Source organism: Vigna unguiculata, chromosome 3 (assembly GCF_004118075.2).
Source record: "Vigna unguiculata cultivar IT97K-499-35 chromosome 3, ASM411807v1, whole genome shotgun sequence".
NCBI lineage: Eukaryota > Viridiplantae > Streptophyta > Magnoliopsida > Fabales > Fabaceae > Vigna > Vigna unguiculata.
The window spans coordinates 8,347,851-8,371,519 of record NC_040281.1 but is presented as its reverse complement, the minus strand read 5'-3'; the positions used below and the strand labels follow the sequence as shown (position 1 = coordinate 8,371,519).

Genomic DNA, 23,669 nt, shown 5'->3' with positions numbered 1-23,669 from the left:
GGAGTGAAATAGGTCGAAGAAATTCCTCCTACAAATTTGTCATTATCACTACATCTTGGAGATGTTTGCAAATAAGAAAGAGAAAGGAGAAGTCAGTGATGCTATTTTTTAAAATTTAAAATAAATAAAAAAATATAATTGAGTTATAAATTGATCATTAAATTATTTATCATAAAAAATATTAATGAACACTTCAAACTATATATTTATATTCATTCAATTTATTGATTACAGTTAATGAATTAATTCTCCTTTTTTCATACAGTTCGAAATTGAAATGAGATGAAACATAATACAATATTAAAAAAAAGATAATTATTAATAGTTTTCTTTTCAATATTTCATTCTAAATTTATTAATAGTAACTATATACACAATATATGTTCATATCTTTTATCTGTATATTATTTATTTTACGAAGTGATCAAATTGAAAATATTGAGGAGAAAAACATAAATATAATAAGATTTTGATTTTTATTAGAATTGTTTCTGAAATTATTTATATTTGAATTATATTTAAATGTATGTTTTAAACTATTAATTTGAACTTACATTTTAACTTTTATTTAGCTATTCTTCGAATTTATATTTTTTGGTTGTAGTAATTTTATTTAGATCAAATTTTAAAAACTTGCAAATATATATATATATATATATATATATATATATATATATATTATTTATTTTTCCTTTTTTTAAATTTTGGATACCCATAAGTACCAATAAATTTTAAAAAAAAACTTGGAATTTTATTAACATTCTTCACTCAAATTTTAATTAATATTTTCTAAAATGTAATTGAATGCATAAAAAATACTAATCTTCATTATTTAGTACCTTACATACTTCCAGATTTAAGTAAAAATTGTGCAACAAATTCTTCTCTCACTTAAATAACTCATTCTTCAAGTTAGTCTCAACTATTTGATTTAGCATTGAAGAATTGATTTCAGTTAAATCAAATCAATTTTTTAACACAAAAATAAAAATGAGTTGTTTCTTAACATAAATTTTTATTATTTAATTGATTCTGAAAATCAAACTCATATTAATTTTACGTTATAAAATCAATTTTAATCAATTTTACTAAGTAACCAAACACGCACTGAAAATCAAACTCATACTACTTTCTTAAACTCCTCATCTTTCTCTTCAAATATCAGAAGAAACCACTGTACCTGACTTCAAAGCTTTTACGAACAAACTTTTCAAACCATTTACATTCATTTTCCTTCTTCCCTAATCCTCAAATCTCTCTCTCCACCATTCCACACACTTTCAACTGGGATCAATCAAATATGTTTTATTTTATTTTTCTTTATTCTATCTCTTCTTCAGCTAGAATTGAAATTGTAAGAGTTACTGGTTAGCATTTTACGAGTACTTGGCTTAATTTGTCAACTGTTTCGAAACAGTTCACGCAACCAATCATAAAATTTCTTATTTAGGTAAAATTGTTTGCTTTTTATTATCTTGTTATAGAGCAATCAAAGCTGGGTTTAACTAAACAGCTACATGAGCAATGTTACGTAATTAATTAATAATTTTTTGAAAATTTTAGTCAAGGAGTTAGTTGAACACACAGTAAAAGAGTTTAAATTGATGCAGGATATTCAATAATTGTTGGCAGCAGCAATCTCTCTTTAATATTGGTGAATGTAAGCGTATCAATTTAAATTCTCACTAGATCTGTCTGTTTCTCTCAAGGAGGTATATATCTTTTAAAAACCAATAAGATATTTTACCAAAGAGACTTTGAATTGAGTTGTTTATATGTAACCTGAAAATACATTATAAATCAAACAAATCAAAAGTTAAAAAACAAAAAAAAAATATTCTGGACAGAATAATCTTGAAAGTTTTAATAGACTAAGTGATTTAAAAAAGTCAACCAAGTTAAAGCAATCTAAAATGTATTGTATTTTTTAGTGGATTTGTATGAAGAACATTAGACCATTAGGCTATTTTAGTGGATTTCCATGTTATCTATCTGGGTACATTCACAAGGGAACTTGTGTACATTTTTCATCTCATGGAATGTGTATTGCACTACTGCAAGTACATGCACACCGTCCCTTAACCCCTCTTTATGTTGTGTTTTCATGCACAATTGAATAACCAATATATATTGTCGAGATCATGTTGCAACTTAATTGTTCACAAAAATTTAAGTACAATTTTTTGTTTAAAGAAAAGTCAACCGTACGCAAGGTTAGTATTCCGGTACACCTAATAAAGTCTTACATCATTTAGGATTCGAGGTCAAATGCAGTTTAAATACTCCTACCTCCCTCCACTCTCTGAGGTGTCTGTCGTCATCATGCAAGAAAAATTTTGCATCCAAACAATATAAAATAAAGACTGCGAAAATCTTGGTGTTATCACGATTGTGTGTTCACATGTTTTACTTTTTGTAGAAAGTTAAGATCAATAAAAAATATATAATTAATTTTTAAAATAGTTGTTAAATGTAAAATTAAAAAAAATAAAATATGTATATAAAAAAGGTTTTTAAAATAATTGTTAAAGACAAAAGATGCTTTTAGAATAAACTTATGCGTAAAATAATTAATTTTTAAAATAATAATTAGAGGTAAAACTGAAATAATGTGGAGATAAAAAATGATATATCTTTATATATTGTTATAACTTAAAAGTATTTTGAGGTAGTTTGATCTTGCTCTTGGACTTAAGATGAACTTTTCTGAAAGCAAATTAGGTGGAGTGAGAGTAGTTGTAAACATGATATTGAGATATGCAAAAATGTTAAATTGCAAGGTTATGAATATGTCGTCACTACTAGAAATTTTTATATTACATGAGATTTTTCTTCCAAATTTGTTAAAAAAATTTGCAAGAAAAGATTTTTTGTCATTTTTTCTAATTGGCAGGTAATTCCTTTGTGAGGAATCATTTCTTACGAAATTATAAAATTTGCAAGTATTTCCTACAAAATTTGTTGCGAAAAGTGTTTTATACAAAATATTTTGCAAGAAAATTGGTAGCAATTTCTTGCAAATTTTTTTTCTCAACAAAATTTATAAATATTTCCTATTAAAAAATTTTCAAAATAAAATTGGCAGAAAATATAAATTTTTTTAGTAGTGCGTTTACTTACTTGAAAATGGTGAAAATGGTTATAAACACTAGAAGGTATAATATGTGAAAAGGGGTAATGAATAAAGTATCACACTCATTACTAAGTATTTTAAAATTGAAAGCAAGAACTAAACCAATTAGATAAATATTCTAATCAATAAATAAAAAGAACGTACATACTACAAAAACAAGATGACAGAAAAAAAAAATCATTAAATTAAAGACGAAAGAATATATTAGTTAAAACACTTGAGCATCCATATACTCACATTTAGTCATTTATAATTATAATAGATTTAGTCTCTAACAATTGAAAGTTAATTTTGAAATTATTTTTATTTTAATTAAAATTAATTGATTTTTTTTTATTTTATTTTATAACAGATAGAATAGTTGTTTTCGAAGTTATACGATCTCATTAGGAGGAATCCGAACAATCCCATTCTCTTTTGTATTAACATCCTTAAATTTTTTCCGAAAGGACTTAGACAAAATGTCGGCATAAGAACTAAGTAATTTTAGTAAAAAGTTCCATTTATGTTATGATATATTAGTACACAATAATGTTTTCAATTACATTTGTTAGTTAAAAGTTATAATAATTTATGTGTTTGTTTGAATATCTTCAATGCCTTCCAACAATAATGGGTTGTGCATTCTTACTAATGACCCAACGTTAGGTTGAGTATGAATTTGTGTGGTTGTAAGAGAGTTCAATATAATGTTATGTACTTTAGGAAGCTATATTATTCAATTAAGTATGAAATAAAAGGTTCACGTGAATTTAATTATAATTTAAAAAATACACTTTCACTTGCCAGGTCAGTGACTTTAAAGTGGTTTATGGTGAAGGGAAAAACATGTGATTTATAAAGAATAGGAATTAAATATAAAATTTTTAAAATATATTTATGGTGACTAATTTTTTATAATATAGAGACCCCAACCATTTTTTCCATTTAAATATAATCTTCCAATTATCCATACTTATTTTACTAATTAAAACAAAGGAACAAACAGTTGTCTCTAATAGATGCATGACACGCCTCTTACAATCAAAGGTATCCATGCATTTTTTTGTTTTAGGATTAAATATATTATTTTATCCTTCAACTTTCAGTGAAAATTAGAATCAGCTCTCAATTTTGTAAATGTGTGAATTTAATCATTTTAATTAAATTTGTTTAAATTTGACGTTTCAAGATGTGTTTAAAACGTCAACTAAATTTTAAAAAAATTGATTTAAATGATTAAATCGACCCATTCTTAAAAATAAATGACTAAATTGATTTTCAAGATTTATAAGAAGGATTAATTCTAATTTTCACTACAAGTTGAAGAATATAAACATATTTAAACATTTTTTTTAATCTAAAATTGAAAAGGAGAAACCTAGAAAAAACTTACAACATACCCAACCATCTTCACAAAAGTAAGCAATTATATTAATCAAATAACACCACACACACAAAAAAAATGCACAAAAGCTAGATTTAAAGTCTTTAAACGTGTATATATACACAATCTGAATTTCACTATACGAAGGCCTTTAAAGTTTGCATAAAGTACAATTTAAAATTGATTTTCATACTACACATTAATTTCAATTGGTAATTTTATCCTATTTTTCTCTATATTCATTTTACTTGACTCTACATCAAGTCCAATTTACTCTAATAAGAAAAACTAAATGGTTTTCTAAAATTCGGGAAACCAAAATTAGATGTACTTTAGATTCTAAGAATTAAAATCATAAGTTAACATTGAAAAATGATATGCCCGTGTGGAACTTCTGTAAACTATTATCCCCCATTTTATTTATAAGTTGTTTTGTGTCATGAAATATTTTCTTAAAATTAAATTCCACCAAAACCAAAACTAACCCTAAAGGCGTATTTATGGATTTAAGAGCTGAGGACTAATCCAATTAAATCCAAAAAATAAAATAAAATAATACACGTTTCTTTATAAAACAAATACCTTAAAAGGTTTTGAGTTAGAAAACTCCCAGATTGAACCGTAAAAGTATACCTCACTTTTCGACGGTTTCTTTTAAATATTGATTATTCAGATAAAAACATAAAACAGAGATAAGATGGAAAGTATACTCTAAAAATCAAATATATAAAGTTGATTTTTTTTTGACCCCATATAATAAAATAACGTTGATTGAAATGTTTAAATTTTTTTGTGTACATTTCAATCTCCTTAATTAACATGTGCTTGAAACTACCAAGGGACCGCCATAATTGTAGTTACTTGCCATACTTACAAGTTTCAACAACTATATAGTTGGATTTATTCGAAACACAATGCTTTTAAGAAGAACTTTCTTCACCAATATAAATTATTGCAAAATAACTAGTAGACTTCTGTATTTTTATAAAATGTACTCTTAACAATTCACTTAAGATTAATAAATAAAATGATCTCTTCCTTTATGCATCAATGAATACTATTAGAAACACTAATTTAATGATCTTGCAAGTTATCTTTTTATGGATATGGTTTAAAATAAAAAGATAAAAAATTTAAATTACAGAAAGAGTTGATATACGTTGGAAGTTCCACGTCGATTAGAGATAAGACCAAATTAAAATATAAAAATAAGCACAAATATCATATTACAAGTCAGTTTTGTAAAATTGAGTTAGGTTTAAAGTCTAATTCTCATAATATATTTTAACAGCCTTTTTCAATTAACTATTTACCAAATTAACAAATTTCGATATAAAAATTCAAGGAGTGAGTTTAACTTTTAAATAATATAGATTATCTCAATCTATGTATATATATGCCATGTGTGGATTTAAATATTTGTAAAATTGATCTCAATAGCAAGTAATAATAAGTCTAACTTTGATAAGATAAAATATAATATTAGAAGAGAGTTTAAACTTAATTAATCCTTGGATGATTTTCTTGCATTGATCATCCGTTATTATTAGTAAAGTAGAGGTGTTTGGAAGTTAGGGCTAAAATAATTTCATTATTTTGACTACAGATTCTGAAGATGAATGCCAAGCAGCATGATGCAAGATATATAGCAGAAGAAGGGATAATTGATATATAAAAGTGTTTTTTCTGTGGCTGTTACAAGACATGATTCTCCTTTATGGGTGAATCAAGAAATGCTTAATATGATGAAGTATTTTATAGTTGTGGATGGTGAGGTATGTCAGTGTATTATGTATATAATAATAATGTAATGCTAGGTTGGACGTCCTCATCCATGAAATGGTATAAAAATAGGTCTAATTCTTTGAAAGATTCTTATCATGTTTAATATATCATCAAATGTCAACTCTCATGCAAACGTGAGGACAAAACCAACCCAATGCTTTAAAATTTCTTAATCTCTATTCATAGGTTTTCCTGTTTCTCGTCTTTCCACGTAATTTTGTCTCTGCCAAACTCTTTACTTTAATTCTTCGAATATCTGTCATCACTCTTTCCTCTCTCCAACACTCTCACTGTGAGCACTGGGCTCAAATATTATATCTATGCACATGCCACGGAAAACGAGCTTTGGACGCTATCTAGCTAAACCTAATTTCCCTGCTGATTCCAACGTTGTCTCAATCTACATGCCCTCTTTGTCCTTTTGGGACACAGACTCATCAAAATTTGTGCCCTTATGATCAGCACATCTTATGGGAGAGACATGTTTTCTTTGTTTGCTTTCTGATTTCGGACACTGCCATTCCTCATTTTTTTCATCTACCAAACTTCACTGCCTTCTTCATCTCAGTTGTTAACCAGGGATTATTGATCCTTTTTTAATTGTACAGTGAAATGATATTTTTTTTCAGTGATTAAATTACTCATCCTGACTCATTATTTACTTCAATCTATTAGTTCGATTGAGTAATTCATTCATACACATTACACTGAGGAAAAAAGAAAATATGAACATGAAACGTTATTCTCTTAACATAACTTAAAAGTAGTTTAATTCTCTATAGATGAATATTACCGAAAATCAAATCTTTATTCATTAATATTTATTTCTAAAGAGACCTTCAATATCCATTAATTTATTTGACGAACGCACTTATGTTAGACATTTTAGTCCTAAAACATATAAGTAACATTTTATTATTACTGGTTAAAGTTTACAGAAAAACATGAAATTATAGTTATAGTGAATTTCACTCTAATGGATACTGTTTATGATTTATACTGTTTGCTAAACCTTAGCTAAATGAATGAGTTTGTAGAAAATATATATATATTACAATGGTACATAATGTATATATAAAAGTGGAGCACGTGAGATGATATGTATAATAATCACAACCAATTCAACATTGAAACAGTTACTCTTGATACTAACCAAATATACTGACAGATTGTATCTGCACATCTTTTTTCTTTCTGAAATTCAGGCAGCAAAAGTACATAAATAGTGCTGTATGAAAATTTATACAATACTAAAGTGTGAATTTGTGTGTGTAATTTATACAATATATAGTAATTGGTTGTGAGAGGATAGATAAGAAGAATTGGCAATGTGAGTTTTTGAGTTGTGATCTCATGGAAGTTAGAGTAGTTTTTGAACATTGAACAAAAAACCTGGAGTAGGAAAATTGGTGTTAATAGTAATAATAGTAATGGTATATGGGATTGATAAAGACGTGACTAAGTTAAACCACACATATGTGGTTGCGGTATTCAACAAATTAAAAGAGTTGGGTGCATCAGAAGTCAATAAAGTTGATATAAATTTCAACTTCCCCTTACAGCTTCTAGATTTCCTTTAGAAGAAAGCTCAATTGTCAAATATTTTGCTAACAAATCCTCTTTTTCCTACAGATTCTCTGAACAACAATAAATTACTATATTGGTTAAAAAGTGGGATCTTAGATGCTTAAAAATTACCTCGGCTATTGCTATGTTGAGTTCAAGTGTTAGTTTATTTGGATTACAATATATCTATATAGTGCTTGGACTTTGGACTTCTTTATTTCAATATTGAGTAAATTGAGAAACACCTATTGTCTTTTCTTTTCCTTTCCCATGCATGGAACTATTCAAAGTTAAGAGTCAAGATTCCAGTCATATAGTTCATGCATGCACTTAGAAAAGTAAATTATACAATTGGTCAAATATTGCAATATTATGAAATCAATATTTTGGCATCAGTTACTCTGGCCTAAAAAATAAACTATAGTACATGTCATTGAAATATTTTTCACATTCCCCACCAAATTTGACTATTTATATATAATCACACTCCCATTACAACATCACTGCATTATATTAAGGTTGTCCAGTGTCTAATTCTATACAGAAAATTAGACGTCACATTTGCACACACAAAGCAAAGAAGTCTGTGGAAAACATATGGCATTTAAAAAAAAGAAAAGAAAAGAGAGAGATATATTTTAAAAATAATATATGAAGGAAGGGATTGAGAAAATGCACATTATTGGGACAGAAAAATAGTGGTATTGAAATGGGAACAAAGTCTTAGTTTAGGTGGGAAGAAAACGAAAGGTGGATTAAAAATGGGGTCCACAACATACATGCACCTATATTAAGAATATGAAGCTAGCATGGTCAATTAAACTTACATTTTTATAAGGAAGAAAGAGTGGAAAAAAAAAAAAAAACATTGTTCCTTTCTACTTTGTGTGTGATAAACCTGAGGTGTAAAATAAATTTACAGAAAATAAAGAGTAATGAAAGAAGATTATTGTGTGTGAGAGAGAATTAACATAAAAGTGAGAAGTCCCTAGCACAGGTGAAACAATTAAGATAATCACGAGCTATGAGGAGCTAGTTAGAGACAGACAGAGAGGTAGATTGATTTTTACAACTGTCAAGGAAGGGAGAGAAAAAAAGGTTAGGAATTGTCACATGATTTGCAACAGTGGAAAAGGGACCAGCAACATCTGTATCCATTATGTAGGTTTATTACAATTTAAGGAGAACAAGTAGCCTGTCCGAATATTGTTGATTCTAAATTTTCTTTTTTCTTTCTTTTTCTTTCCTCCCATAAAACCCTATCTAATATCTTCAACTTATGACTCTAATTCTGCTGCTGAATTATATGCCAAAAACAAACACCACTTCTCTCTCTCTCTCTCTCTCTCTCTCTCTCCTTCTTTCCCCCTCCAAACACCATCATCCAATACCAACACTCAATTCAGTTCAATCTTTCCATGGCCACACACATGTCTCTCACTCAATATATGTTGGGAATTTCGATGTAAGAGCAGCTTCATATATCATCAAAAAGGCTTTGCAAAAGAAACAATTCAGACTCATTTATAGAGGGCACATCAGCATCGTGAATGGAACTACTTTAGGGAAAAAAGGTGAAACACTCAAAATCCAACTATTCTTTTCTCTTTTCTTTTCTTGATTCCTTGGGCAAACAATCGACGATACCAGTTTATATATATAATCCACCCTTTTCATGCCTTTCTTTCTCCTTCTCCTTTTTCTGCGGACTTAGGATCATCAATATATACCTTTCTCTTTGTTTCTTATGATTATATATATATATGAATACTATTTCTTTCACTTTGCTTCTAATCATTACTTCCCGAAAATTGTCATTATCTTATGAAACATCTTGAATTCATTCATACTCAATCTGTTGAGGATTTCTAAGTCAATCATGTTTCTATTTCGCAGAAAAAACTTCAGCACAGGATACTTCCTTCTGAACCGCATTTCCCTACCTGAGATGTGTTTTGTTCCTGGTGATTAGCAGTGCTTTTCAATTTATCTTTCATAAGGGGCAAAACAATAACCCTTTCTCTTCATATCCTACATCTTTTCTTAATATCTAGAACCATGGTTCTTATTTCAAGATACAAGTGTCGCACTTTGTTCTTGTCCTAAAAACCATTTTTCACGAGATATCCTAAAACGTTTGTATAGATAAATTAATGGAGACAAATTGATTATAAAATGTTAATTTTAACTCGGAATGAACAAATTCTCTCTCTTCCTCTATATCCTGGTTTTCTTTATTCACTGCCCAATGTTTATACGCATGAATATTTGTGACTTCATGGATATAATCATGTGAGTGTGTTTTGTAAATCTCCTGAACTCGTAATATATATAGGAACCTTTTGAAATTTATTGTTTCAGTGATTAAATTAAAACGATATATTTATCGTTATATTTCCTGAGAAGGAAATGAGATGACCTAAAGCAAACTAAAGCAAGCGTGTGTTCATACAATTTACATCCTTTTAGTAGCACTAAATTTCTTCGTCTACCCCTTCAGTTATAATTCCTTTCAACTTAAATATGTAGATCTGAACTTGGCATATCCTCATAAATTTTACTCACAGCTTCACGGTAAACAAGTTGGTTGCACTTTAACACTAAAATTCTTGAATTTTGACCTACTACAGCTATATGTGCCATAACTTCTCACTGTTCATTACTCTCTGATTTTCTTTTCTTGTAATATAATAATATTATATGAGTTTTAAAGCTTCGTAAATGTTGTAGAGAAACTACGTACGTGTCACAATTCTGTTATTCTTTATTTTGCCAACTTTGATCTGTACATTTAAAAATATATAAAGATTTTGTGTTTGTTTCAGAATGCCTTGTACACAATAAATAATTGAAGTGGTGAATTTGATTCCTGAGCAACAACAAACGAATATGTCGGATGAATATGAGATGAGTGATGAACAGGTTGATGACAGTTCAATTGGATCATCGCAAAAGTGTTCATCCTTTGATCTGAACGAAGAAGCTAGTAGTGAAGATAATAGCAATGGCAATGATAAGAGGTACGAGGAAGCTAAGGATGAAGGTACTTCAACAAATAAAAGTAGCAGCATAACAAGGGAAGGAAATAGTGAACGAAGAGGTGGTGTGAGACAATATGTTAGATCGAAAATGCCTAGGCTTCGTTGGACACCAGAACTTCATCTTTCCTTTGTGCATGCTGTTGAAAGGCTTGGAGGTCAAGAGAGTAAGTCATCTAATGTTGATAAAGATTAGATTGTTAACTTGATTTAGTTAAGGTCAAGTGTTGTTTATTTGTTCTTCTTTTTCTATTCGTTGTAGGTTGTCTTTATTTATTCTTCGATGTTGTTAAGATTTTTGCAATAGGGTTAGAGCAGTATTTGTATTCTTTATTAACAAATTTTTACTACTAAAAGAACTGTTTGACGTAAAATGTTTGCATCAATTGTTGCAGGAGCAACACCGAAGTTGGTGCTTCAGCTAATGAATGTGAGAGGACTCAGCATTGCTCATGTCAAGAGTCATTTGCAGGTAGCCACAAAACTTGGTTTCATACGATTGCAGTTTTTCCTGGAAAGATATTTGATGTTTAATTGCCATAAATAATAATTTATATTATGCAATTTTCATTTTAGATGTACCGGAGCAAGAAACTCGACGAGGCCGGGCAAGGTAAGATCTATTCTAAATCTTGCAAAACGTGCTTAATGCAATTTAGTCCCTTTTTTTTATTCATCACATTAGAATCTTTTTTTAGTTAATATTAATATATTTATTTATCTGACTTTTAAAGTTTTTAATTATATTTCGATAAGCTTGGGATATAATTTAATTACTATGTTCTTTTGTATGTCTCTCTCTCATATTTTGTTAGATACCGTATTCAAAATTCACAACTCATACAATGACCATGTTAATCACACTTGTTAGTCTCATAATAAGTTAAATAAAGGCTTGATATAGTATTTTGAATTTTAAGTTAAGACTGATCTTTCGCTTAATAATCAATATTTTGCACTGGATTCTTTATACTTAAATTTAAATAGATATTCTTATGTTTAGAATTAAACTACAGAAATAACTATTTTATGCTTAATTATAAGGTGTGATATCAAATACTTTTTTTTTTTCCTTAGAGAGAAAACATTTTTTTTTTAAAAAGAAGAAGGCTAAACTAAAGCACAAGAATTAAAACATCTGCTTAAAAGATCTCTTATAAAATAAGAACAATACGCAATAATAGATGTTAAGAATTTATTAAAAAATACCAACCTTTTAGAGAAAGTAAACATGTTAAGAATTTCACGTCCATTAAAATAAATAAAAAATGGAATATGATTCTTAATCCTTAAGACTTTTATATCCAAATGCACTAGCTGTTGTTTAGGTTGGTTTGTTTGTTCTTCTTACAAAGTCACTTCGATCACCTTAGAATTACAAATAATGAGAATAATGTCACATATTCTCGGGCTTTATCATGCTCACTACTAATTCCATTTCAATTATCATTAAACTTGGTTAAATAATCCTATTATAATCAGTACATTCAATTATCAAATATAATACTCAACAATTGTTTAATAATTAGAAGTTTTCACCAACAATGTGTGATTTGGAAAAGGGATTCCCACTTGTTGGTCCATTAATCTTAAAGCCTCAGAATGGATGCTACTCAACAAAACTATTTTAACATGCATAGTAGCTAATCATTGTTTGTTAATTTGTTTATTTATTGTGTCTTAAAAAATAGGCCAATTATGATGTATTAAAAAAATTATTAATATATTTCAAAATATTAAAATATATTTTAAAGTTATAACATAAAAACAGAATACAAATTATGATAAAGAATACAAATTCCAAATTAACACCCTCCTCTATAAAATATAAATAAGGGTGATAAAAAACGGAGAACATGGAAACAATATTCACTCAGTTTAGATATCTCACCTTCATTGATGGGTTAAAACAAACTAAATACAGTATTGATAAATTGGACATATATTGAAAAATATAATTGTTAAAAACATCAAGGAATTAAACGCACGATACATAGAAAAGTTAGTATGGAATTAATATTCATGAACTAAGTTTATATAGATAATTGTTCACTGTGAAGAAAATGTTTACTACTGATAGTACTCAATTTTCCAACACTATAGTTTTCGTTATTTTGAAATTGAAATGGATGCAAATTTGACCATTTTCATTATTCAAACAAAGAAAATTGAAGTGTGATTTAGATCGAACCATTATCTGCATTGAACTTAACAAATTGTTATGGACAGGGTGTCATATTTTGTATTCTTTTTATATTTTATTATATTAACTTAGCAACTAGGATATGGAATAACTAAACATTGGTGTCATCGAAGTTGGAACTACTGGTCTATGGAGGAAAAATCAACTAGCATTTAAATAAAGTAATGCATATTTGTGCACTCAAACTGTGTTTTTTTTTTTGAGGGAAAGAGAAAAAGAGTTAGTATAAACTCTTTATCACTTTTCACTGGGAATGCATTTACCACAAATCTATCTAATTTGCACTCTTTATCACCTTTCGTCACCTCCAAAAAAAAACAAGTCACTTATTCTTTAATCTTTGTTTTCCAATCATCTTTAATAGTGAATTCACCTAAAAACACGGTGTAAAAATTAGTCTTTTTAGATTTCTTAATTTTTTTATCAGCAATTTTTTTTATACATGAAATACTTGGATGCTTAAACAATGTCATATAATTGTTTACTAATTTGTCCCTATCCAAAATACATTCCAAATAATTTGGTTAGAAAAAGGAAAAATAAACTTTCTTTTTTAAATTATGCAAAAACTTGCGGATACTATATAAGTGTATAAAACTTTATATAAATTAGTAACTTTTAATTCTTTATTTTAACATAAAATGTTTTTTCAATATGTAGGAAATGTGACTTTCATAAAATTGCGTAGTTAACTATAAATATTTAAATTATCTAAAATTTAATATACGTCATGAAAGTAAATCATACTTATATCTGTTAAATTTATATTCTACAAAAGTTATTATTTAATTAGAGTTAAACTTGGTCATTAAGTAAGTGAATATATTTCTTGAGAAATAAAGCTAATCCTTAGGCTTGTTTTCTTAACTTATAAGTATAATCTTTACTAGGAAATAAATAGAAACGGTGGTTTAAACAATATCTGAAAATATTTTATGCAGACAACGTATATCTCAATATTTCCTATTCAAAACTATATTAATTTAACTAAGCAGAATGTTTATATTAAGAATCCAAATTTGCTTTAAAAATATCATACTTAGGGAAACCGATGATCATATTTTCATTATCCGTGTGATTTTTCATAATACGCCATGCTTTTTAACAAGCTCAAAAAGGTAAAAAGAAATTATTGAACAAAGTGATTTCAAGTATAATGTTGTCCAATTTATTTTAGGTCTCTCTTTTCTTAAAAAGAGCAGTTGAATCAAACAAAGTTGCAAGGTAAATGTCTTACATAATTATTTTTAATGGAGAAAGTTTTAATTTTGAAAAAAGGCAGTTTTAGAATATTTTGATATCTGTTTATCTCTATCTATTTCAAATTTTAAGATTAAAAGCAATCGTAGCACTGGAATTATAAGTTTTTTTTTTATCCGAACATGAGATTTCTCTTCTCACAATGATGCCATTAGTGTGATTTTGCTGATAGTGTTGGAAATTATTGTTAGTCAGATTCTGGGTATGTTTTAGGTAATGTTAGTTGATCTTTTGTACTATATATTCATCCACATTCTCTTTGCAGTATTAAGTGAAACATACAAATCAACCCACGAACTTGGTCGTATTTCTCATGTGAGCCATCCTCGTCAACATTTTAAGATGGGAAATGGTGGAATTATTCTGGCAAGTGATTACACCGATCACAGTTATTTCCATGGCCTCTTGCATCCTTCAAACCTATCACACCCACATTCAAGGTAACCATGCAAACATTTTAAGTCCATTATTCATTCCAAATGTTTTCCAATTTAATCGAATCTGCAATAAATCTATCACCAGACACCAACAATGGTTCTTCAACAATCATCAACCTTTTAGAAAACCAAGTTACTTTAGCAACGAAGTTGGGTCAGCAACCTTACAAACGCAAGGAAGATCAATGTCTTCAAACCAAATTCAAGTAATGGATGCTACCAGCATTGCACCCATGAGACCAAGCCAATTTCTTGAAGAGAAAAGATGGCCTCCATTAGAAATCATGAACAATCACCCCTGGAAGAAAAGGTTACCTTCTAATACTGACTCACAATCTCTTCTACTTCATCAATTTGGCTCCACAACTTCACCAAACAAAACAAGAATCAGGGAACATCTATCTAACTCCGATGAGCACCGCAGCTATTCCAACACTTTCAAGCTAGAATTTGAACCTCCATTTCGGATTAAGGTAACATCATCAGGGCTTAGTAAGAAATGAATAGTATAAGCATTTTTTTTCTTACTAAATTTGAATTCTAATTCATTAATTTTTTTCTAATATAAGAACTTGCTTTCATCAAATAATGCAGTCGAATCAAGAAAAAATGCAGAACGAGAAGCAGTGGGTGCCTGATCTGCGACTGAGTTTAAGTCAGAGAGATGGGAACAGTGATGGGAAGAATGATCATTGCAGAGAAACCCAAGAAATCAACACGAAACTTTCACTTTCATAGAATCTATATAGCCATGTGAATGTATAATGCAAATACCACAGCCTAGCCGTTCATACAGTGTGAGTGAAGATATATATATATCGATACTAAAACAAAATTACAGAATTATATATCGCTACAACACTAAAATTGTGTGGGCTGGCCAGTACATAGGGTTTCTCCTCACACCCAGAGAAAACAATAAAAAATGGGATTTGAGTGTAAAATGAATATGGTGGTTGGTCGTGATTACGAGTGGGTTTGTAAGAGAGTTTTTTTCTTGTGCAATATTTGGTTTGATTAGGCACAAAGTAAAATGAAAGAGAGAGAAGAAAACAAGAAATATTGCAACATGTTTTTGCTTTAAGTTTTGTGTGAATATAGATGCAGTGAATGAGATCTTTAATGCAAGAGCTAGCTACTTGTACCTACCGAGAAGAAGATTTAAGTAGGAAGATGCATGGATTTAAGTTTAGATATTGAGTTGCACACAAGCTGAGTTTTATGATGAGCGTGGAATTTTTTCTCCTTAGTACTACATTGTGTTTTTTAGTTTGATGAATGGTTATGTGTAGCATTCTTTTGAGGGTGAATATTACTGTGTAATTGAATTCTGTATACAAACCAGTAGAAGACCGCGCATACGTTTTACTGTTTTTTTTTTATATATTTCAAAACTAAATATTATTGTTGTAATATTTAAATGGACAATTTATTTGAATAATTATATTTAAGTGAGTTAATTATTTTGTGTATGAGATTGAGAGCTATCAAACTAACTAAATCAGAATTTTTAACTGTAAGTTGTCTATGTCAAGTAACTAGACATGACTATAAACAAGTTGAATACAAATCAAATATCACAAAATATATTATCTAAATATATTATCTAGTATCACCATCCAACGACAACATTAAAACACGTGTACATAAAAATCAAAATTAAAGAGAACCACAAGTCAAATATCATTTGTAATTGACATTGATTTTCATCAATACGTATTTAAAAAAAAAATAAACTGGTTTTTTGATTATACTAACAATAACTCTATTATTAATATTAATAATATTAATGCTAATATAATAACAATAATAATAAAAAAATATGGACATTATAATAATAATAATAATAATAATAATAATAACGTAAATTAATATTAATAATAGAATAATAATTGTAATAAGATTGTCTTTTTGATATATAGTATAGGTAACATTAAACTCTAATGGTTGAACACGGATTCTTAAAACGAAATGTATACCTAAAAGTGGATGTTAATAAATAAAAGTCAAATAATGATGAATTTATATCACATGTGTAAGGATCCTAAAATCATATACATTAATTTCAGTTTCAGTTTAAATATTCACAACTTATATCATATATACAATAATATTAGTTTCGACTTTTAAACATCGACTGTAGCTATTTTCAATTTAACTCACAAATTCATAATTAATTTTCAACTTGATTTTTAATCAAAACAATTTAATGTTGGTCATATTAATGGAAATACATTATTATTTTAAAATTTATTTTAAATTATCAAATTATATTGGTTAAACCTATATGTTAATTTAAATAAATATTAAAAGATATATTACATTAATATTATTCTAATTGATGCAAACTTAAATAAATAATAAAATTAGTATTTATCTAGTTAGTATTAACTTAAATAAATATAAATAATAAAATTAAATAACGTTATGTTACATCAATTAGGTTATTATTAATTTTATTTACTTTTAATTTATTTTAGTTAATGTCTAAAGTAAAAAATTTGATGTTAAAGATAGTTTCCGTCGCTTGGTAAACGATCTATAAAAATTGTTATGTTATTAAAATAGAAACATAAAATTTGTAGTTGATTTAAATCCATCAAAATAAAAAAAAAATAATGTAAAAATTGTTAGATACCATGTTAGAGTGAACTTTAAGTCTAATTTAATCTCATAAAATTGGCTTGTAACATACTATGAAATTATTTCATCTCTAGTTCCAACATACCCTCCTCAAACCAAGACGTGCATGGGACCACAAATGGATGATCCGATAGTGACCCGATATAGCGGGTGGAACAGAATGTCTAAGAAATCTCATTAAGATAATTTTTTTTAAACAATGGCTCAGATTTCATGGTAACAACCGAATCGAACCGGACTGAACCAGACCAAATCGAACTGAATCAGACCAAACCGAATATGACCCAACCGAACCAGACCGGATCAAACCGAAGCAGACCGAACCAAACCGTACCGAACCCAATCCAATCGGACTCGACTAGGCTGAAATGGTATGAACTGGACCAGATAGAACCAAACCAGATCAGAACAAATAGAACCAGACCGAACCGAACTGGACCGCACCGAACTGAATTGGACTGCACCGAACCAAACCAAACCGCTTCGAACTAGACCAAACCAGAGCAGACTGGACCGAACCCTACCGGACCGCACCGAACCAAACCTGACCAGACCAGACCGAAACGAATCAGATCGAACTGAACCAGACCGAATCAGACCAAATTGAACCAGACCGAATCGGATGAGACCGAATCAAACCAGACTGAATCGAACCGCACTGAACCATAGTAGACCAAAGCAAACCAAATCGAACAAAACCGCTCTGAACCACACTAGACCGAACTGCACCAGACCGAATCAAACTAAACCGTTCCAAACCGAACCAAACCGCTCTGTACCAGACCAGACCGAACCAGACCAGACCGAACCAGACCAGACCGAACCAGACCAGACCGAACCAGACTAGACCGAACCGAACCAGATCGAACCGAACCAGACCGAATCGAACCAAACCTCTTTGAACCAAACCGAACCGGACCAGACCAAACTAGACTGGACCGAACCAGATCGGACCAAACTAGATAGAACCAAACTGGATTGCACTGAACCGAACAAAACTTCTCTTAATAGAATCCAACCGGACAAGATGAAATCGAATCATACCGGACTAGACCGGACTAAACTAGACCGAATATCACCGAATCGAACCAGACCGAACTGAACCGAATCAGACTGAACCGAACCAGACCGAATCACGCCAGACCAAACCGCACCAGACCGAATCGAACCAAACCGTTCCAAACCGAACCAAACCGCTTTGAACCAGATCGGACCGAACCAGACCAGAGCAAACCAGACCAGACCGAACCAGACCAGACCGAACCGAACCATAATGAATCGAATCAAACCTCTTTTGAACCAAACCGAACCGAACCAGACCAAACCAGACTGGACCGGACAAGAAAGAACCAAACTGGACCGCACTAAATTGAACAAAACTGCTCTTAACAGAATCCAACCAGACAAGATCAAATCAAATCGGATCGGACCATACCAGATTGAACCGGACCGAACCGAACCAGACCAAACTTGACCAGACCGAACCAGACTAGACCGAATTGAACCAGATCGAACCGAACCAGACCGAATCAAACCAAACCTCTTTGAACCAAACCGAACCGAACCGGACTAAACCAGACTAGACCAAACCAGACTGGACAGGACCAGACAAAACCAAACTGGACCGCACTTAACTGAACAAAACTGCTCTTAACAGAATCCAACCGGACAAGATCAAATCGAATCGGACCGAACCAAATCGGACTAAACCGGACCAAACCGAATCGAACTAGACCGAACTTGACTAGAACGAACTGGACCGAATCAGACCGAACCAAACAAGACCGAACCACGCTAGACCGAACCGCACTAGACCGAATCTCACCAGACCGAATTGAACCAAACCGTTCCTAACCAAACCAAATGGCTCTGAACCAGACCGAACCAGACCAGACCGAACAAGACTAGACCAAACCGAACCAGATCAAACAGAACCAGACCGAGTCGAACCAAACCTCTTTGAACCAGATCGAACAAGATCAGACCGAATCGAACCAAACCCACATTGAACCTGACTAGACCGAAACGTACCGAACCCCACCAAACAGGACCAAACTAGATCAAACCAGACCGAATCGTATTACACTAAACTGTAGTCGACCAAAATGGACCAAAATAAACTGGATCGAAACGGACCAAATCAGACCGAACCGAACCAGACTAAACTAGACCAGACAGAATCGAACTGGACCTCTTCGAATCGGAAGGGACCAAATCAAAGTACACCATATCGAACCGCAACAGACCGAATCGAACCAAAGTGCTCTGAATCGGACCGTACCGAACAAGACCAGACTGAACCGGACCAAACCGAACCACACCAGACCAAACCACGCCAGACCGAATCGAACCAGACCAGACTAAACCAAACCGCTCTAAACCAGACCGTATCGAACCAGACCAGACCAAACCAGACAAGACCAAACTAGTCCAACCAGACCGAACCGAACAATATCAAACCAAACCAAACCAAATCGAACCAAACCTCTTTGAACTAAACCGAACCAGACCGGACCAAACCAGACTAGATCGAAAAGATCGGACCAGAAAGAACCAAACTGGACCGCACTGAACTGAACAAAACTTAACAAAATCCAACCAGACAAGATCAAACCGAATCGGACCAGACCAGACCGGACTGAACCGGACCGAACCAAACCAAACTGAACCAAACCAGACCGAACTTGACCAGACTGGACCAGACCGAATCAGACCGAAATGAACCAGACCGAACCACGCCAGATCGATCCGCACCAGACCGAACCGCACAAGACCAAATCGAATCAAACCGTTCCAATCCGAACCAAACTGCTCTGAACCAGACCAGACCAAACTAAACCAGAGTGAACCAGACTAGACCGAATCGAACAAGATCGAACCGAACCAGACCGAATTGAACCAAACCTCTTTGAACCAAACCAAACCGGACAAGACCAAACCAGATTGGACCGAACCATACCAGACCAGATAGAACCACATTAGACCGCACTGATCCGAACAAAATTGCTCTTAGCAGAATCCAACCGAACAAGATCAAATCGAATCTTACCAGACAAGACCGAACTGAACTAGACCAAATCATACCGAACCGAACCCGATCGAACTTGACCAGACCGAACTGGACCGAATTAGACCGAACCAAACCTGACCGAACCGCGCCACACTGAACCGCACTAGAACGAACCACACCAGACTGAATCAAACCAAACCATTCCAAACCGAAATAAACCGCTCTGAACCAGACCGGACCAAACCAGACCAAACCGAACCAGACCAGACTGAACCAGACCAGACCAAACTAGACCAGACAGAACCAGACTAGATCGAATCGAACCAGATTGAATCGAAAAAGACCAAATCGAACCAAACCTCTTCGAACCAAACCGAACCGAACCGGACCAAACCAGACTTGACCTAACAGACCGAACCGGACCAGAAAGAACCAAACTGGACCACACTGGACTGAACAAGACTGCTCTTAACAGAATCCAACCAGACAAGATCAAACTGAATCGGACAATATCGGACTGAACCAGACTGAACCAGACCAGACCGAACTAGACCAGACTGAACCAGACTAGACCGAATCGCACTAGATCGAACCGAACCAGATGGAATCAAACCAAACCTCTTTGAACCAAACCGAACCGGACCAGAGTAAACCAGACTAGACCAAACTAGACTGGACAGGACCAGACAGAACCAAACTGGACCGCACTTAACTGTACAAAACTGCTCTTAACAGAATCCAACCGGACAAGATCAAACCAAATCGGACCAGACCAGACCAGACCGAATCATATCGAACCGAACCAAACCAGATTGAATTGGACCAGACCGAATCGAACCAAACCGCTATTAACCAAATCGAACCAGATCGGACCAAACCCACCAGATCAATCCGAAATGAACAAGATCAGATCGAATCAAACCAAACCCGCACTGAATCGTACTAGACCGGAACGTACCGGACCACACCGAACAGGACCAGATCAAACCATAACAGATCGGACCAAACCGGATCGGACCAGACCGAGTCGTATTACACCAAACTATAGTGGACCAAAATGGATCAAAATAAATTGGATCGAAAGGGGCCAAATCAGACCGAATCGAACCAGACTAAACTAGACCAGACAAAACTGAACTGGACCGCACCGAATCGAACCAAAGTGCTTCGAATCGGAATGGACCAAATCGGATCGAATCAGACATAACTGAACTTGACCGAACTGAACCACATCGAACTGCGCCATACCGAACCGCAGCTAGCCGAATCGAACCAAAGCGCTCTGAATCGGAGAGTACCGAACATGACCAGACTGAACCGGACCAGACCGAACCAGACCAGACCGAACCAAACCAGACTAAACCATACCAAACCAAATCAAACAAAACCGCTCTGAACCGAAATAAACCGCTTTGAACCAAACCGAACCGGACCAGACAAAATCAAACTAGACAAAACTGGACCGTACTAAACCGGATCAGACCGAATCGAGTCAAACAGCTCCGAACCGGAATGTATCGAATCGGACCAGAGCAGATCATACAGGAACATGTCGTACCAAACTGGATTGGACCAGACAAAATCGAACCACACTGAACCATAGTGGACCAAAACGGACCAAACTAAATTGGATCGAAACGGACCAAACTAAATTGGATCGAAACGGACCAAATCAGACCGAACTAAACTAGACAGAACCGAACTGGATGGCACCGAATCGAACCAAAACACTTTGAACCGGAATGGACCAAACCAGACCGGACTGTATCAAACTGAACCAAACCAGACCTAATCGAACCAGACCGAACCGCACCGGACTGAATTGAACCAAACTGCTCCAAAACGAACCAAATCGATTGAACTAGACAAGACTGATACGGACCAGACCGAATCGAACCAAACCGCTCTGAATCGAACCAAACCGCTCCACACCAGAACGGACTGAACCAGATCGGACCAGACCAGATCGAAGCGGACCAAACTAGACAAGACAAGACCAAATCGAATCGGACCAGATCAAATGACCAGAACAGACCTAACCGCACCAAATCAGACTGAACCTTACCAGACAACTCATACCCAAACGAACCAAACCGCTTTGAACCCAAGTTAATTGGACCAGACCGAAACGAACTGGACCGAATCGGATCAGATCGAATTGAGTCGAACCACTCTGAACCGAACCAAACTATTCCCAAGAGGACCGAACCGGACCATATCGAACAGGAACAGATCGGACCAAACTGGACTGGACTAGACCGAATCGAACCGCACCAAACCGTAGTGGACCAAAACGGACCACACTAAACAGGATCAAAACGGACCAAATCAGACTTTACCGAACCAGACCGAACTAGACAAGACAGAACTGATCTAAACCACACCGAATCGAACCAAACTACTCTGAACCGAACCAAAATGGTCTAAATCGGAACAGATCGAATCAGACCGAACCAAACCAGACCGAATAACACCAGACCGAATCGAACCAAACCGCTCTAAACCGAACCGAACCAAACCAAACCAGACCGAATTGAACCAAACCGCTCTAAACTAAACCAAATTGCTCTAAACCAGAACGGACCATATCAAACCGGAACAAACTAGACCAGATCGAACCAGATCAAATCGCCAAAATAGACCTAACCGGGCCAAATCAGACCGAACCGAATCAAATCGAATCAAACCACACTGTCTCATACCCAAGCGAACCAGATCGAATCAGACCAAATTAGACCAGACTGAACTAGACCAAATTGAATCGCAACGAACCAGACTGGACCAAAATGGAGCAAATTGAATTGGATCGAAACAGATCGAATCAGTTTGAATTGAACCAAACCGAATTGGACCGCACCGAACCAAACCAAGATGCTCAGAACTTAACCAAACTAGACCGGTTTGAACCAAACCAAACTGGACCGAATTGAAATGAACCATACTGGACCAAACCGAACTGGGTCGAACCGAGTCAGACCAAACTGAACCAGATCGAATCGGACCAAACCAAGTTGAACCGCATCGAATTGAACAAGGCCAAATCGAACCGCACTGAAATAGATCGAACCATACCAGATCTAACTGAATTGAACCGGATTGGACCGAATCATATTGACCTGAACCATACAGAAACGGACTAGACCGAATCATATGGCATCGAACCAGATTGAACCGAACTAGACCACATCGAATAGGACCGTACCGGGACCAGATCAAATTGAACTGCAT

General features: G+C 33.0%; 2 protein-coding genes across 4 annotated transcripts; one reads left to right on the top strand and one right to left on the bottom strand.

Moving 5' to 3' along the window:
* The first annotated feature begins 9,076 nt into the window (after nt 1-9,076).
* Nucleotides 9,077-15,916, top strand: LOC114176684 (transcription factor LUX-like). 3 transcript variants are annotated; one of them, XM_028061798.1, is made up of 9 exons: nt 9,077-9,424; nt 9,747-9,814; nt 10,380-10,424; nt 10,676-11,055; nt 11,284-11,360; nt 11,465-11,501; nt 14,617-14,791; nt 14,874-15,261; nt 15,383-15,916. In XM_028061798.1, exons 4-9 carry the CDS (start codon nt 10,740-10,742, stop codon nt 15,524-15,526), a joined length of 1,137 nt encoding a protein of 378 aa, XP_027917599.1. In that variant the 5' UTR covers nt 9,077-9,424; nt 9,747-9,814; nt 10,380-10,424; nt 10,676-10,739; the 3' UTR covers nt 15,527-15,916. The 3 variants fall into 3 exon arrangements, with proteins under 3 accessions (XP_027917599.1, XP_027917597.1, XP_027917598.1); XM_028061796.1 differs by lacking the exon at nt 10,380-10,424; XM_028061797.1 differs by lacking the exons at nt 9,747-9,814; nt 10,380-10,424.
* Nucleotides 15,917-19,591: 3,675 nt separating this feature from the next.
* Nucleotides 19,592-23,669, bottom strand: LOC114178768. The gene is made up of 6 exons (XM_028064853.1): nt 23,514-23,669; nt 22,324-22,422; nt 20,880-21,163; nt 20,106-20,244; nt 19,952-20,004; nt 19,592-19,856 (listed from the first exon to the last, which is right to left on the bottom strand). The coding sequence occupies exons 1-6, from the start codon at nt 23,667-23,669 to the stop codon at nt 19,592-19,594; spliced, it is 996 nt and encodes a 331-aa protein (XP_027920654.1).

Bases quoted from the DNA above. Each gene is read 5' to 3' on its own strand.
- LOC114176684 (XM_028061797.1), top strand. From the start codon at position 10,740: ATGTCGGATGAATATGAGATGAGTGATGAACAGGTTGATGACAGTTCA. The intron at 11,361-11,464 runs GTAGCCACAAAA...TTTTCATTTTAG, and splicing joins ATGTCAAGAGTCATTTGCAG to ATGTACCGGAGCAAGAAACT. The intron at 14,792-14,873 runs GTAACCATGCAA...ATCTATCACCAG, and splicing joins CTATCACACCCACATTCAAG to ACACCAACAATGGTTCTTCA.
- LOC114178768 (XM_028064853.1), bottom strand. From the start codon at position 23,669: ATGCAGTTCAATTTGATCTGGTCCCGGTACGGTCCTATTCGATGTGGT. The intron at 22,423-23,513 runs GTATGGTTCGAT...TGTCTTGTCTAG, and splicing joins GTTCAATTCAGTTAGATCTG to TTTGGTCCGCTTCGATCTGG. The intron at 19,857-19,951 runs GTTTGGTCCGGT...TGGTTGGACTAG, and splicing joins GATCTTTTCGATCTAGTCTG to TTTGGTCTTGTCTGGTTTGG.